Raw genomic sequence first — 16,037 nt, forward strand, 5'->3', positions numbered from 1 at the left:
AATCTACATAACAGAAGATATTTCCCAGGAACTGTTTTTAGAAGAAAACAAAAATTTAACAGTTGTGGAAACTTAAATATTCTCAAAAAGAGAACTGCTTTTTCCTATTTACTTTTATTTTACAGTTTATTGCATCCGATTACAAATGCAAAAGCAAACAGTGGAACTAATTCCATTCCATCCTAATTCCCAACCAAACCATATGTACTAGATTCTATTCTTTGTTTAATTCCATTTCATTGCCTTTCCTACTCCCATTCTCAATCCCTTAAGGCCTGTTTGGTCGCCTGGCTTCGACGTGGGCTTTTCTCTCCCACAGCCTCCTTGCTTTCGTCTCCAGATTTCCATGTTTGATTTTGATGCAGCACAAGCAACAAAGGTTTCAAACGGAAACCTTGAGTAACAAGAAATCTGAATTCCACCAGAAATTAAGAGAAATTCTCTTGGGATAATAGTAACAAGAAATCTGGATTCCACCAGAAATTAAGAGAAATTCTCTTGGGATAATTTTATTAAAACCTGAGATGCCGAAAAAACGTTCACCAAATCTATCTAAATACACATCTCTCAACCCTTGAGCTGCTAAGGGAGTTATTACATTAAAACTGAAAAACAGAATTTATTCCGAAAATTAACTACGAAACTTTGAATACAGTTTTGGAAGGCCAAACGACCTCAGGATGCAAAAATCCATCATACCTTATAGCATTGCTATAAGTTTAACTCGTGGCGTCATTCCCTTTCCGAAATGGTATTTTGCATTCTAATCGGAGCTCGGACGACAAATCTGCAAATTCCCGCTACGTCCTTTTTCTAGCTCAACCGCGATAAAATCTGTCATTTGTTCTACATCAGATTCCAACATTTGAACTACGTTAATTCCATTTCATTGCCTTTCCTACTCCCATTCTCAATCCCTTAAGGCCTGTTTGGTCGCCTGGCTTCGACGTGGGCTTTTCTCTCCCTCACCTCCTTGCTTTCGTCTCCAGTTTGAGCGAGCTTCTCTTTTCTGAATCTCTTTATCTTACTTGCTTTCTCCACCATGGTTTCAACGCCCCTCTGTGCCTGCTGTGATTTTAGCCATTGTTGCTGGGTAGCTTTTTTTTCTCCATTTTCTTATCCATTCGAGTTTTATTTTTCTCGATTTCCATGTTTGATTTTGATGCAGCACAAGCAACAAAGGTTTCAAACGGAAACCTTGAGTAACAAGAAATCTGGATTCCACCAGAAATTAAGAGAAATTCTCTTGGGATAATTTTATTAAAATCTGAGATGCCGAAAAAACGTTCACCAAATCTGTCTAAATACACATCTCTCAACCCTTGAGCTGCTAAGGGAGTTATTACATTAAAACTGAAAAACAGAATTTATTCCGAAAATTAACTACGAAACTTTGAATGCAGTTTTGGAAGGCCAAACGACCTCAGGATGCAAAAATCCATCATACCTTATAGTACTGCAGTAAGTTTAACTCGTGGCGTCATTCCCTTTCCGAAATGGTATTTTGCATCCTAATCGGAGCTCGGACGACAAATATGCAAATTCCCGCTACGTCCTTTTTCTAGCTCAACCGCGATAAAATCTGTCATTTGTTCTACATCAGATTCCAACATTTGAACTACGTTAAAAATACATGTATTAAACATGAAAATGCTAAATTCTTTGTACGGGTAATTACTCTAGGTGTCTTTATTAGACTTCCCAAGATCCCAAGAGCCCCAAGCCTAGCATCCGCTTGTCCTGCTCCTGCACTGGTTGTAGCAGTCGCCGCACAGACATGCTCCTGCATCGGCCGCAGCTGCCACCTTTGCTCCTGCTGCTCTATGTTGCCCTCAACCTAAAAAGGTAAGAAATTTAGCGTGCATGAAGAGACTCAAACCTTGACCCTTAGAGGAGGAAAGCCTCGTTCACAAACCACTTCACCAACCTTGTTTTTGTGGTAGTTTATCAATTATGCAATATTTATATTAACAGTCAATGGTTTTTTTATAAAGAAAATTATTTCCTTTATTTTGTTCAGTTATTCCCATGATATATATACGAATGACAACTTTTAAATTAATATTTCAAAGTTATATATATGCGTATGTGTGTATATATATATGTATGTATGAATGTTTTGGAAATAATTTACTTTAAATCGTATTTAAATTGGTACCTCTACCTCCTGATTATAGAGAAATGGTATATTTGCAGGTGCATAATACTCCGGGATTGGATGCAACGAAGTTTCTTCCGTGCTACAAACCAACAGAGTGAGAATATTTTCTATCAGTGGAATGGAAGCCATGCATACAAATGAAAAAGCAAATAGAGAAAAGAAAACAATCTTTTACGACTGTCTTGTTTATTAGAGATAGAGAGCTAGCTTAATTAGCCACTCTCTCTCTGTATCCGCTCGCACTTGAGTCTTTACATTTTGTGCTTATTGAAATATAAGTAGAATTCCCATGTGATATATGATATCCAATAAAATGTCTCTTAATTGATTCTTAAAATTTCCATTTCCTCTCCTTCCAAAAATAAATAAATAAATAAAGAAGAAGAAGCCTTCCTTTTTTATTATCTCAGACTAAAAAGCTGCAAAAAGATTTAATATTCAAATTAATTAAGCAGCATATGAGCAGTGTAATTCGTGTTTACCTTGAAGAATTTTCCCAGGAGTCCTCTATATCAGTGGTATTGGCGTTCATTCGGTTATTACTTAGTTTTGAACCACCTAAACACACAAGAAATATGGCAGGCAAAAGGGATGCTTTGAAAGGATTATCAGCATGCCGAAGGCAGTAAACATACTGAACTATAGAGCAAATGCACTGTGAGATGCCAGCAACTAGTCCATAAATGTCAGGAAGAGTGCCAAAAGGGGTATGTCGAGGAGGTGGATGATAAAACCACCAGAGCATTCCCCATTTCCTCAACACAACTCTTTCCCTTTTACCTCTGTAAATTAGCTCCCAGATGGAAATGAGCAGAGCTGCAATAGCCAACAGCATCCCAAATAGTGCATAGTGGGGTCTTCTTGGGGAGGAAGCCTGATCACAAGCAGCTGACAAGATCTCTAGGCCAAGGTTAGTGGCTAAAAATATCCACTCTGCTGATTCTGAAGTAGCCCTCATCCTTGAAACTCAAGGAGGGTTTGTAAAGATTACTACTATGTGCTAAAGATGGCTCAGAAGAAGACTGATCTTCACGACGAGTATTTGCAAACCAGTAATCCAGTTGTTGCTCTCTCAATTTCCATAGCTAATAAGCAAGTGCTTTTCTTTGAGACATAAATACCTCTGTTTGGTTACTGAACGCTGCAATTCATCTTTGTGGAGCCCAATTTAGAGAGACACAATAGCAGAAGAAGAGAGTGTTTTGACCAACTGGTTTCAATATGTGGTGCCGTGCCGCCATGGCTGACCGGCTTTTCCTCCACCCCATTGTTTCGGTTTTGGGATTTGTTTGCTTGTTTGATTATCCTTCCCACACCATTAACATCATCTTCTTTCTTCTTTCTTCTGGGGAAGAAGAAGAAAGAAAACCCTAAATCCAAATGGAACCAATCTGAATCTGAGAGGTTTATATCACTTGTTTCTCTCTCAGCTCTCAGGCTCCCAACTGGTAAAGGTCAACTCCTGGCTGAGCCTCCATGTTTGTCTCCTTTATTTCTCTCATTCTTTACTCTATTTGCCTAATTAAATTTTAAAATGTTGATTATTCTATCTTGTATTTGGTTGGTGAATGTACTCGTCCTTCAAATTTTATTTCAATATTAGACGTTTACTATTTTGCCCTCGTGTGAAGAATCTTATCTCTTAGTACATTTATTTCTCAAGGGCATTAAGGAACTTTCAAACCTTTAACCCTTCTTTTGTCTGATTGGTAAAAAGATAATAAAAGCAACTGATGAAAAAACATTTATGATAGATTATGGATCATAAAACCCATAAATTATGGATCCTATTTTAGCTTAGTCTTGAATCTCTCTCTTGTTGCAAGGTAGCTTCTTTTTCTCCATTTTCTTATCCATTCGAATTTGATTTTTCTCGATTTCCATGTTTGATTTCACTTTTGGGGTTTCCATATTTGATTCTATTAAGTTTTCACAATTCAAAAACCGCACAAGACGACTGCGTTTTCTTATTCTCGCATTCTTCTTCTCTGTTCTTGTTTTTTCTCCTCTGATCTGAAGTTTTCTTCCTTTTTTACGTGGAATTTGTCAATATAATTAGTCACAAATATTGGGTTTCGTTGAAGTTTCTGTTTTGGGTTGTTTTTTCTCTTATTGGGTATGCACTGGAAGGTTAAATGGTTTTGAGGAAATTTCATGGCTTCGGACAATTGGGCATTCTGGGAGAGTTTGATTGTATTGGCTGAGGCTGAGTCTTGTGCATTTGAGGCTCTTTCCAAGTCTTGTGTGCTAAAATATGAAAACTATAAGAGAATATTTGTTTGTGGGAATTTTCTATATATTCTTCTCCTTGTAGGAGGTCATATTTATAACACAACAAAACCTGAATGGGCAAGTAAATAATAAATTCCTAAATCTATTTACAGTAGGAAATCAGGAATTAAAGTAAATCAATTACAAATAAAATAGGAATCCTTGGTGTGTAAGGAAAGTAAGTCAATATCCACAAGTCACGCCAACACTCCCCCTCACGTTGGTGCATAGATGTCGCCAATGCCCAACTGATCCAGTGAATTGTGGAATGCTTTACTGGAAATCGCCTTTGTCAAAATATCCGCCAATTGATCCTCGGATTTCATAAAAGGAAACTGAAACACTTTAGCCTCAAGCTTCATTTGATGAAGTGTCGATCCACCTCAACATGTTTAGTACGATCATGCTGAACCGGATTCTGTGCAATGGCTATAGCAGCCTTGTTGTCACAAAAGAGATTCATTGTTGATGTAGGTTTATACCCAAGTTCAGTAAGCAACTTTCTTAACCAAAGAAGTTCACATATCCCTTTAGTCATACCTCTGAACTCGGCTTCTGACCTGGATAAAGCTACTACATTCTGTTTCTTGCTCCTCCATGTCACCAAATTACCTCCCACAAATGTGAAGTAACCCGATGTGGATTTTCTATCATTACATTACCTGCCTAATCTGCATCTGAATAACCATCAATATTTAGATGACCATGCTTTGAGAACATAAGTCCTTTTCCAGGCGCAGACTTCAAATATCTAAGTATCCGAAGAACTGCATTCATGTGGTCTTCACTTGGAGAGTGCATAAATTGACTGACAACGCTCACGCATAAGCAATGTCTGGTCGAGTATGTGACAAATAGATCAATCTTCCTACTAACCTTTGGTATCTTTCTTTGTTAGTTGGAACTTGATTCGGATATTCTCCAAGATGATGATTCTGAACAATAGGAGTGTCCGCAGTTTGCAATCTAGCATTCTGTGTCATCAACAAGTCCAAGACATATTTCCTTTGAGAGAGAAATATGCCTCATGCGATCGAGCCACCTCAATTCCCAAGAAATACTTGAGTCCACCTAGATCCTTCATCTCAAACTCTGTAGCCGGATAGTCTTGTAGCTGTGATATTTCCTGTTTATCATTCCCAGTAATAATCATATCATCAACATAAATTATTAATGTTGTTACCTTCCCTTTCCGATGTTTCAAGAACAAAGTATGATCTGAGTTGCACTGTTTGAAACCATTGTTCTTCATTGCCATGGTGAACCGTCCAAACCATGCACGTGGTGACTGTTTCAACTCATACAATGCTTTTGTAGCCTGCAAACTGTTCCAGTCTGAGTAGTATTATAACCAGGAGGAATGTCCATGTACACCTCCTCCGTGAGTTCGCCATGTAGAAAAGCATTCTTTACATCAAACTGGTGTAGTGGCCAATCCAAATTAGCTGCAAGGGACAATAAGACTCTGACGGTGTTTAACTTTGCAACTAGAGCAAAGGTTTCTTCATAGTCTATACCATAGGTCTGTGTGTACCCTTTTGCCACAAGTCTTGCCTTGTATCGCTCGATAGATCCATCTGCATTGTGTTTTATAGTAAACACTCATCTACATCCGATAGTCTTTTTTCTCGTGGTATAGTCTCCAATGTCCAAGTCTGATTTTTCTCAAGAGCTTTCATCTCCTCTTTTATAGCTTGGACCCACTTAGGATCTTTCAATGCTTCAGAGACCTTGGTTGGAATATGGATAGCAGACAACTGATGCACAAAAGCCTTGAGTGGTTCAGACAGCTTCTCAGTAGATACATGATTTGCAATTGGATACTTGGATGTCTTGCTAATATCAGGTGAATAGCGATTTGGTGGCTTCCCACGATTTTGCCTGAAAGGTAATTGATATCCAATAGTTTTATCCTCTAAATGCACAAGTCTAGTAGGAGTACTTACCTCAAGGATATTCTCAGGAGATTGGTCTGTTGGTACTGTTGAGTTAGAGGGTCTTCATCTTGTTGTTCTGTATTGTCTGTAGGTGTGAGACTCGGATCAGAAATATCTTCGTATGGATCAGGTGGGTCAGGTAATTGATCGCTATGAATGGGCGATTGGTCGCCGCAGAGAGTAATCTTGTGCTCCAGACTCGGGATGATCAATTATTTCGTACATACGAGAATTTCTTCGTTTTCCAAGTTGCTCCAATTCGCTCTTCATTTCGTATCTCCCCCTGAAGCGTAGAATTGGATGATGGGTCATGGAAGAACAGCTCAGATTCCAGAAAGGTCACATCCAAAGTGACATAGGTACGTCGGGTAGGAGGGTGATAACAACGGTAGCCTTTCGATGAGTGGCATAACCCACAAAAACACAACGAAGTGCACATGGATCAAGTTTGCTACGTTGATTTTTGTGGAGATGAACGAAAGCCACACATCCAAAGATTCGGGGTGTGAGTACCAAAACAGAGGCAGAGGTCGTGTTGCGCAAGCACCTGTAAGGGAGTTTTAAAGTCAATACACCAGAAGGCATGCGGTTGATTAGGTGAACTGCGGTGACAATAGCATCATCCCAGTGATGGCGAGGAACATGAGCGCCAATCAGAAGTGCTCGGGCGGTTTCAAGAAGATGTCGATTCTTTCGTTCAGCAACACCATTTTGTTGCGGTGTCTGAGGACAAGTCGTCTCATGGATAATTCCATGTTGTTGGAAGTAAGTCTGAAAGTCATGATTGACAAATTCTCCACCATTGTCGGAGCGAAGAATCTGGATTTGAGCATTAAACTGAGTTTTCATCTGTTTGTGGAATGATTGAAAACGGGAAAACACTTCGTTTTTATTCTTCAGCAAATAAAGCCATGTCATCCGTGTACAATCATCTATGAATGTGACAAACCATCTAACACCAGAGGGAGCAGTGATAGGTGAAGGTCCCCAGACATCAGAGTGAATTAACGTAAATGGAGTAGTACACTTGTTCGTACTCAACGGGTAGGGCACACGGTGACTCTTAGCCAAAATACAAGTATCACATGTGAAGTCGGAGTCCTTGAAACCTGAGAATAAATCTGGTATAAGATGCTTCATATAACTAAAAGACGGATGTCTCAATCGACGGTGCCACAACCAAATTTGCTTTTGTTTGCTATCAAAGGGATGCGTCACACTGTTAGCTATGCCAGGACTGAAGTCATCGACATAATATAGCCCCCCTCTCTTAGTACCACGACCAAGAATCTCCTTAGTGTGAATATCCTGAAGCAAACAAAAATTCGGGTAAATGAGTACACAACAATTCAATTGTTCAGAAGCTGACTAACGGACAACAATTTAGTAGATAAAGATGGAACAAGTAAAGTATTAGACAGTGTGAGAGAGGATGAGAGTGCAACATGCATCACAGATAAGTAACGCCATTGGCATTTGTCTGAGTTCGTCGAGGTTGTGTAGTATTGAAAATCATCAGGATCAAACGTCATATGATCAGTTGCACCGGAATCAATTATCCAACTCCTGGAATCAATCTTATCGGAAGTATGGAATCCATAACCAGTACCATTACTGGTCGTATTGCATTGTCCTCGATCTTTAAGAGTAGCCCACCAATCGGGGTAGCCATGCAATTTAAAACAAGTCTCACGAGTGTGTCTCGGATCACCACAATATGCGCAATCTAGTCCATGTGTCGGTGTCGTTAGTCGAGAAGTCATAATCTGTGCAGCGGAAGATGCATAGGATATAGGTAGAGTAGGAATTCGGATCGGGATCTGAGCCTGAGTCGGGGCTAGAGTCGAAGTCGAAATCGGGATCGAGGTCTGAATCATAGACAAATTCGGGGTTGTGGTCATCATCGGAGTTGGGGTCGAGATCGTCTTCGGAGTCGGGTCGGGGTCGTCGTCGTCATAGTCGAGGTCGGGGTTGGGGTCGTCAAAATAGGATCCTGATTCAGGATCAAATTCGGGCCAAAGTCTGCATCTGTAGGAGCTGAGCCATTTGGGCACTCAACTCAGGTATGGTTGGTTGAGAAGGAGAAAAGGAGTCGGCGGTGCTACCTCCATGAGGGTTGAAAAAATCATCAACCCCCATAGCGGCGGCGGGGGTTTGAAACTAGAGTCAGCAATTCCAAGATCGCCGCTCTGATACCATGCTAAAATATGAAAACTATAAGAGAATATTTGTTTGTGGGAATTTTCTATATATTCTTCTCCTTGTAGGAGGTCATATTTATAATACAACAAAACCTGAATGGGCAAGTAAATAATAAATTCCTAAATCTATTTACAGTAGGAAATCAGGAATTAAAGTAAATCAATTACAAATAAAATAGGAATCCTTGGTGTGTAAGGAAAGTAAGTCAATATCCACAAGTCACGCCAACATTGTGCAATTAGGACTGTTCTGAGGTAGCTGTAGGGAAAACGATATAACTGACATCCTCTTCTTACTGTCTCTTTTTCTCTCGGCAAACCTTTTTCCAGTATATTTTGCATTTCAGCTTTATCTACAATGAAAACCTTTTAAATGATTATAACAAAGGGTCCACAGATAGGATAGAGAAAGAAAAGAAAAATAAAATTATGCACACAATCCTTGTGGTTAGATTGTAAAATTCGTATTGTCCTTGGGGTTTGCTTCATGACACTTGTTCTTTCTTTTATGTGGTTTCCTCAGTAACAAAAACACATGAATTTTTAGAGAAGATGAAGCATTTGCATGCAGCACAATGATTTTTTAGGTTTCCATGAAAAATACCATACATCCCTCATATTGTGGTTTCCTCCATAAAAAGTGGAGATTAAGAATGAAAGAAACAAGGGTCACATCATCTATTCAGCACACATTTTCAGGGAATCATACCAAAAATCATGTGGCCATGCTTAGTTTCCTATCGGAGTCAAATTTTGTGTAATTGAGGAAAATCCAAGGGAAGCATAACCCCTAAACCATCATGTGGGTGCCGGACTACATCCAACAAGACACAAATGACAAGGAAAAGGCACTTCCAGAATCCATACCCTCTAGGAAAACCCCCTTTGCAACTAATCATGCTCAAGAATGGCGAATAGAAGATCATAATCAATTTCAATCAGAAAATTTAACAGGGATTTCTAGTAATCCTTATAGGTTTTCAACCAGGGTAGTGACATCTAAATAATCAGCACAAACACTAGTCAACACAGACTGCATCAGAAATTTAAATAGGGGAGGAAGGCTAAATTTCTAATTTAGACCATAGCAAGGATGACCAAGTTAATATTAATTTTGGGGTATAATTTAACGTGTTGTTTGATTAGTATTATTATTATTATTATTATTTTGTGCATCAGCTCCTCAAGTTTTCATCGCGGTTTATTGGGTTTTGGAAATGATTAGATTTGGTTCCTCTATTTTGCTTTTTTGCCACGGATAACAGATTCACATTAAACCGAACCAAACTTTCCCTAAGGCAAAGAAGAGAGTAAAGAATGAGAGAAATAAAGGAGGAGACAAAGCTATTTCCTTATGAGAAGGGAAGATTCTAACATAATTGATTGAACAGTTGATTATGAAATAATTGACTAATTAAAACGTTGATTATTCTATCTTGTATTTGGTTGGTGAATATACTCGTCCTTCAAATTTTATTTCAATGTTTGGCGTTTACTATTTTGCCCTCGTATATTGAAGAATCATATCTTTTAGTACACTTATTTCTCAAGAGCATTAAGGAACTTTCAAAAATTTAACCCTTCTTTTGTCTGATTGGTAAGAAGATAATAAAAGCAATTGATGAAAAATGCCATTATGTGATGGAAATATTAAATTTCTTATGTTCAATGTCAATTCTTCGTCACATGCCACTATGTGACAAATGTAGTTCTCTGACATATTTAAACAAATTTTATGTTTTAATTTGGAAATCTTTTTTTTTTTTTTTTTAATTATGGAAAATTTTGAGTTTTTGTTTTAAAGGTGATGCGTCAACTTTAAATCCTTTGGATTGAAATTTAAATGATGTGGCATGTGGGGAGTGGAAGTCAAGTAGATCCTATCAGAGAAAATCAAAGCAGAAGATCCGAATTCTATTTTTCTTTTGATTTCTTCAGTCAGTACCTGATTCTCATCCCCATGGGAGCACCCATCCATTCAGAGACATAATATAATAATGAATTAAAAGTGATTAATAGATTCAATTAATAGTAGGAAGATTTCATTTCTGCTTCTGCAGCCGTTGCTGCTCTGGCTGCCACTTCTGCAGCTGCTGCTGCCGCTACTGCTCTCACTCCTACTTCTGTAGCTTCTACACCCGCTCCTGCTTCTGCAGTTGCTGCACCCTCTGTTGCTCTGGCTCCTGCTTGCTGCAGTCGCTGCTGCTCCCACTGCCCTATGTTGCCCTCAGCCTTAAAAAAAAATTTAAGAAATTTAGTGTGCATGAAGAGACTCAAACCTTGACCCTCAAAGGAGGGAGCCTCATTCATAAACTACTTCATCAACTTTGTTTTTGTGGTATTTTGTCAGTTACTCAATATTTATATTAACAGTCAATGGTTTTTAAGAAGAAAAATATTTCACATCTAGGCCTCCTCTTTGGCCTATTTCAAAACAAAATTTCATTCATAGATATTAAAACTCAAACAGAAATACTCTGTGTGTCAAATCTTAATTAGTTGTTATGTCTAATACCTAATTTTTAATTTTTCTTTATTGTATTCAATCCCAATGTGGCCTTCCCAAAGTGAGCTCCAAATTGACATTCCGTGATATATATGGGACTTCATCATCTTCATCACGTAGGCCTTCATATGGGTAACTTTAGCCTTTTGGATACATCATGTCCTCCCAAAACAAAAGATATGCATACCCTATGTATACCCTCTATATATATATATATATATATATATATACACACACAAATATGATGAATAAATAAAAGGGTAAATTTCACCATACTATCTAGAGAAAGATGGAAACATGATTTCCTTTATTTTGTTCACTTATTCCCATGATATATATACGAATGACAACTTTTTAATTAATATTTCAAGATTATATATGTGTTTATATATATATATATGTGTGTGTGTGTATGTTTTCGAAATAATTTACTTTAAATCGTAATTAAATTGGTACCACTACCTCCTGATCATCAAGAGATTGTATATTTGCCCCGATTGCATGCAGCGAAGTTTCTCCCGTGCTACAAACCAAGATTTTGAGAGAATATTTTCTATTAGTGGAATGGAAGCAATGCATACAGATGAAAAAGCAATCAGAGAATATAAAGCTAGCTTAATTAGCCACTCTCTCTCCATCTGCTCGCACTTTAGTCTTTACATTTTGTGCTGATTGAAAAAAAAGTAGAATTCCATTAAAATCCCCCTTAATTATTTCTTAGAATTTCCATCTCGTCTACTTCCAAAACTAAATAAATAAAGAAGTTTAAAGCCTTCCTTTCGTATTATCTAAGACTAAAAAGCTGCAAAAAGATTTAATATGCAAATTAATTCAGCAACAAATGAGCAGTTTGTTGGAAGTTTGAATGAAATTCAAGAACCTTAGTCCCACATTGGTAGAAAGTAGAAAGAATGAGGTCTTTATAAGTGTGGAAGTCTCACGCTTAGTAATGGAAGTGAGCCAAGTAGAAGCAATTTGGGCTTCAAAATCTACTTGGGCTTTGAATATTATATAAAATTATATAATATTTAATGGTAAAAAAGATGGGCCTTGGGCACTTGGGCACTTTGAGATTTAAAATTATTTTCGCCAGATTCTAAGTCCGAGTGCTAGGGCTTAGAATACAGATAATTGAATCCTGGGATGCAAACTTCAAGCCCCGAGAAGGGGTGAAATTACTGTATTTAGGACATTGCATTAGGACATTACTGTATATAAATTCTATTTATATAATTGTTTTAATTAGTCACTGATTGTTGTTTTTCAACACAGTTTAATTCGTGTTTACCTTGAAGAATTTTCCCACGAGTCCTTGTTATCTTGAACATGAATAGTCTGCGCTGATAAGAGCTGATCACCAGACCTTCTTGGGTTCTGAAGATAAAAAATTATGTCTTCAGTGGCATCCACAGATGATGCATTTTCATGGACATCAGATTGTCCTGTACAATAAAATCATAAAGTTGTGTCGTATTGCACATGTTTCAAAATTGTTTTTGAAATAAATTAAGAAATAAAAAACTGGAAAAAGTAGAGGCATTATTAACTGAAAAGGCCGCTGCTCTATCGGCGGTTTTCACCGTCCGATACATCTGCACACATTAATAATTTTGATGCATATTAGAATGGATAATAGAGCATTGGCATTACAATCATAATTTATGCATATTAGAATGGATAATAGAGCATTGGCATTACAATCATAATTTGACCAGTTGTTTCTTGGGGTTTTACACCCTCTCCCCCAGTTCATAAAAATAAAAAATTAAATTAAATAAAAAATAAAAAAAATAGAGTGAGAGAGCGAGAGAGCGAGAGATTACAAAAAATTTATGATTTCTTTTGGTTCTAGACTTGTCAAAATACAGTGCAAGTACATAAATATTTTGGAAGATTCACTATTATACCCAATATATGGGCCTAAATTATATATATAAAAAATCTACATTAAATGGACTTTAGAAACACACACAAAGCTCATTTACAACATAATAAAGAGGCTTTGAACTTCCTATAAATTATAAAACTACCATCGATTTTTTAAAATAAGTCTAACCTCAAAACACTCAACAGGACATTAAAGTAATTTAATAATCAAAACTAAGTTCAATAGTGTCAATTGTCATTTTATGGGTTTGTTTATAAAGATTAAATTATATAGGAATGCTAAGAGTTGGTATATAAATAAATAGTTCAAACCTTTATCTATATATAAAGCAAAAGACAGAAAATTGTGAAAACATTCAAAATACCAAAAAATGCCCTTGATTAATTCAAACATTAATAATTGAAATTATTAATTAAATGTGGATAATATGGTAAATTCACATTTTTATATTTAAAAAAATTAAAATTAAAAACAAAATCAAATAATATGTCATACTTTTATAGAACATAACTACCCATGTTATTTTTTCTTAATTCTAAAAATAAAATAAAATAATAAAAAAGAAAACCAATTGGCAAGCATGTGTCAAGGGGCTAGTATGAATGATGTGCAATATTCTAGGGAGAATTCTAGTCAAACTGAACAGGTTTCATTTGTAACAGACAGTCACACCCTTCCGTCAATTAACTTTAACTGCATAAGAATTTTATCTTATTTTAACCCGAAGCAATGTCCTTTTGACCGAGAGAGAGAGAGAGAGAGAGAGAGAGAGAGAGAGAAGGGCGGGGTGTGGTTGCGCTGGGGAGGATGGTGGTTTGGGACAAAGGACAGGAGCCAGTCAAACGCTATACCATTTAAACACCTATACAATGTTAACTAATGTAGGCTGTAAAAATTGCAAATTTTGTACACTGCATCTGTACTTAAGCTTCATTAGTACGTAATATTAGTGTTTCAACTTCAACAGCCGCATTAAGATGAAAAGCCAAACAAGCGTATAATAGTCAAAGGTACAAGAAGAACACACATTTAATTAAAGAAATGATGATGTGGTTAGGAAAACTAGTTAGTGTTAATTGATTGATTAGATCACCTGTAAATGAGATCTGACATGGGCCAAGGTGAGATCTTTGACATCCATAAGCTCAAGAACTGACTTTGGTGTAGCCCCTAATGTATAAACCCATAACATTATTAATTTAACAGAAAAAGAAAAGGATTTAACAGGATAAAAAATCATAACAAGTACTTTACCATTTTCTTCTTGTTTTTAACTGTAAGTTGTTGAACACAACGTATACACAAAGGATAATTAAAGATGAAAGCAAGGACTAGTTCTCACTTTCATGGCCACCCAAAAGCTCAACAGCATGAACAAAGCGATTGTGTAGAGAGGTAGTCCAGCGCATCCGAGGGGCTCTCAACCTGGATCGAAGAAGACCCCCTTGAGCCTGAAATAGCGGGCTTGAACTTGAAGTGCTAGTAATGGTAGAGGTAGGGGTAGAGGAATTACTATCCGAAGGCTTTCTCAAGATGTTGTTATCAGTGGTATTGGCGTTCCTTTGGTTCTTACCTAGTTTTGAACCACCTAAACATATGAGAAATATGGCAGGCAAAATGGATGCTTTGATAGGATTATCAGCATGCCGAAGGCAGTAAACATACTGAATTATAGAGCAAATGCACTGTGAGATGCCAGCAACTAGTCCATAAATGTCAGGAAGAGTACCAAAAGGCGTATGTCGAGGAGGTGGTGGATGATAAAACCACCAGAGCATTCCCCATCTCCTCAACACAACTCCTTCCCTTTTACCTTTGTAAATTAGCTCCCAGATGGAAATGAGCAGAGCTGCAATAGCCAACAGCATACCAGATAGGGCATAGTGGGGTCTTCTTGGGGAGGAAGCCTGATCACAAGCGGCTGACAACATCTCTAGGCCAAGGATAGTAGCTAAAAACATCCACTCTGCTGATTCTGAAGTAGCCCTCATCCCTGAAACTCAAAGAGGGTCTGTAAAGATTACTACTAGGTGTTAAAGATGGCTCAAAAGAAGACTGATCTCCACGACGAGTATTTGCAAACCAGGAAACCAGTTGTTGCTCTCTCAATTTCCACAGCTAATAAGCAAGTGCTTGTCTTTGAGAGACATAAATACCTCTCTGTGGTTACTGAGAAAACAGAGGAATTTCAATAGAAAAAGAAAGGAACTTTCCAAGATGGATCCTCTGCTTTCTTTCTTTAATTATCTGATTTCCATCCCGCCTAAACTGAAAACAATGAGAAGAAGATGCTATAGTGTTATGGGATTAGTGGAGAAGAGGTTCTAGTAAAGGCATTAATGGAAAGGAGAGCTTCTTAGAAAATCGCAGTGTGGTGGAAAAGCTCTTCCCAGTTGGTCCACACGGTTTATTTTCATGTACTTTATAATGATATCTTCCACACGGTTTATACAAGCTTTATATTAAAATGCAACGATAAGCTGTCAAATAAAGCTGCATAAGATTAGTTACAGAGAGTTAACTAAGACTGACAAACAAAGGATTTAGTGTAACAAACTAATTATTTACTGCTTTTATAATAATCTTTGTCTATCACTACCATTTTCAAAACAAAAGAAAAAGGATCTGTGACCCATCAAGGAAGTTTCCTAAAATGGAACATAAAGTTTACACACGGTTTGGTTGCACCTGAGATTAAGAATGAAAGAAATAAGGGTCATATCATCTAATTCAGCACCCATTTTCAGAAAATTTAACTGACATTTCTAGTAATCCTTATAGGTTTTCAATCAGGTAGTGACTTCTAAATAATCAGCACAAACACTGGTCAACAGACTCCATTAGATCTAATTAGTAGAGAAGGGAAAAGGTTTACTTGACAGGCTAAATTTCTAATGGAGCCTATAGCGAGGATTACCAAGTTAATATTATGATCATTATTTTTTTAATAGAAAAGTTGGTAGAGGTCCAAAAATCCAACCAATAGTTGGGTTTAGTCCTCGAATTATTGTTTATTGGTACAAGTCATTTGACTAGTTTGCCATGTAGATTACATTCTATTTTTGACATCTGA

General features: G+C 37.2%; 2 protein-coding genes and 1 long non-coding RNA gene across 5 annotated transcripts; all 3 read right to left on the bottom strand.

Annotated features, from left to right (window-relative positions):
• Positions 1-1,231: 1,231 nt before the first annotated feature.
• Positions 1,232-3,703, bottom strand: LOC103343208 (uncharacterized). Of its 3 annotated transcripts, XM_089041643.1 has the most exons (4): positions 2,644-3,703; positions 2,159-2,240; positions 1,679-1,837; positions 1,232-1,582 (listed from the first exon to the last, which is right to left on the bottom strand). In XM_089041643.1, exons 1-4 carry the CDS (start codon positions 3,117-3,119, stop codon positions 1,562-1,564), a joined length of 738 nt encoding a protein of 245 aa, XP_088897769.1. In that variant the 5' UTR covers positions 3,120-3,703; the 3' UTR covers positions 1,232-1,561. The 3 variants fall into 3 exon arrangements, with proteins under 3 accessions (XP_088897769.1, XP_088897768.1, XP_088897767.1); XM_089041642.1 differs by having other exon boundaries at positions 1,232-1,837; positions 2,165-2,240; XM_089041641.1 differs by having other exon boundaries at positions 1,232-1,837.
• Positions 3,704-10,476: 6,773 nt separating this feature from the next.
• LOC148915498 (uncharacterized) lies at positions 10,477-12,556 on the bottom strand. Its single transcript, XR_016122126.1, has 3 exons — positions 12,365-12,556; positions 11,539-11,599; positions 10,477-10,802 (listed from the first exon to the last, which is right to left on the bottom strand). It is a non-coding gene; the product is annotated as an uncharacterized LOC148915498 (long non-coding RNA).
• Positions 12,557-12,560: 4 nt separating this feature from the next.
• LOC103343207 (uncharacterized) lies at positions 12,561-15,341 on the bottom strand. The gene is made up of 3 exons (XM_089041930.1): positions 14,307-15,341; positions 14,058-14,134; positions 12,561-12,668 (listed from the first exon to the last, which is right to left on the bottom strand). Exons 1-3 carry the CDS (start codon positions 14,953-14,955, stop codon positions 12,561-12,563), a joined length of 834 nt encoding a protein of 277 aa, XP_088898056.1. The 5' UTR covers positions 14,956-15,341.
• Between the last annotated feature and the right edge of the window lie 696 nt (positions 15,342-16,037).

Source organism: Prunus mume, linkage group LG7 (assembly GCF_029339155.1).
Source record: "Prunus mume cultivar Tortuosa linkage group LG7, ASM2933915v1, whole genome shotgun sequence".
Classification (NCBI taxonomy): Eukaryota; Viridiplantae; Streptophyta; class Magnoliopsida; order Rosales; family Rosaceae; genus Prunus; species Prunus mume.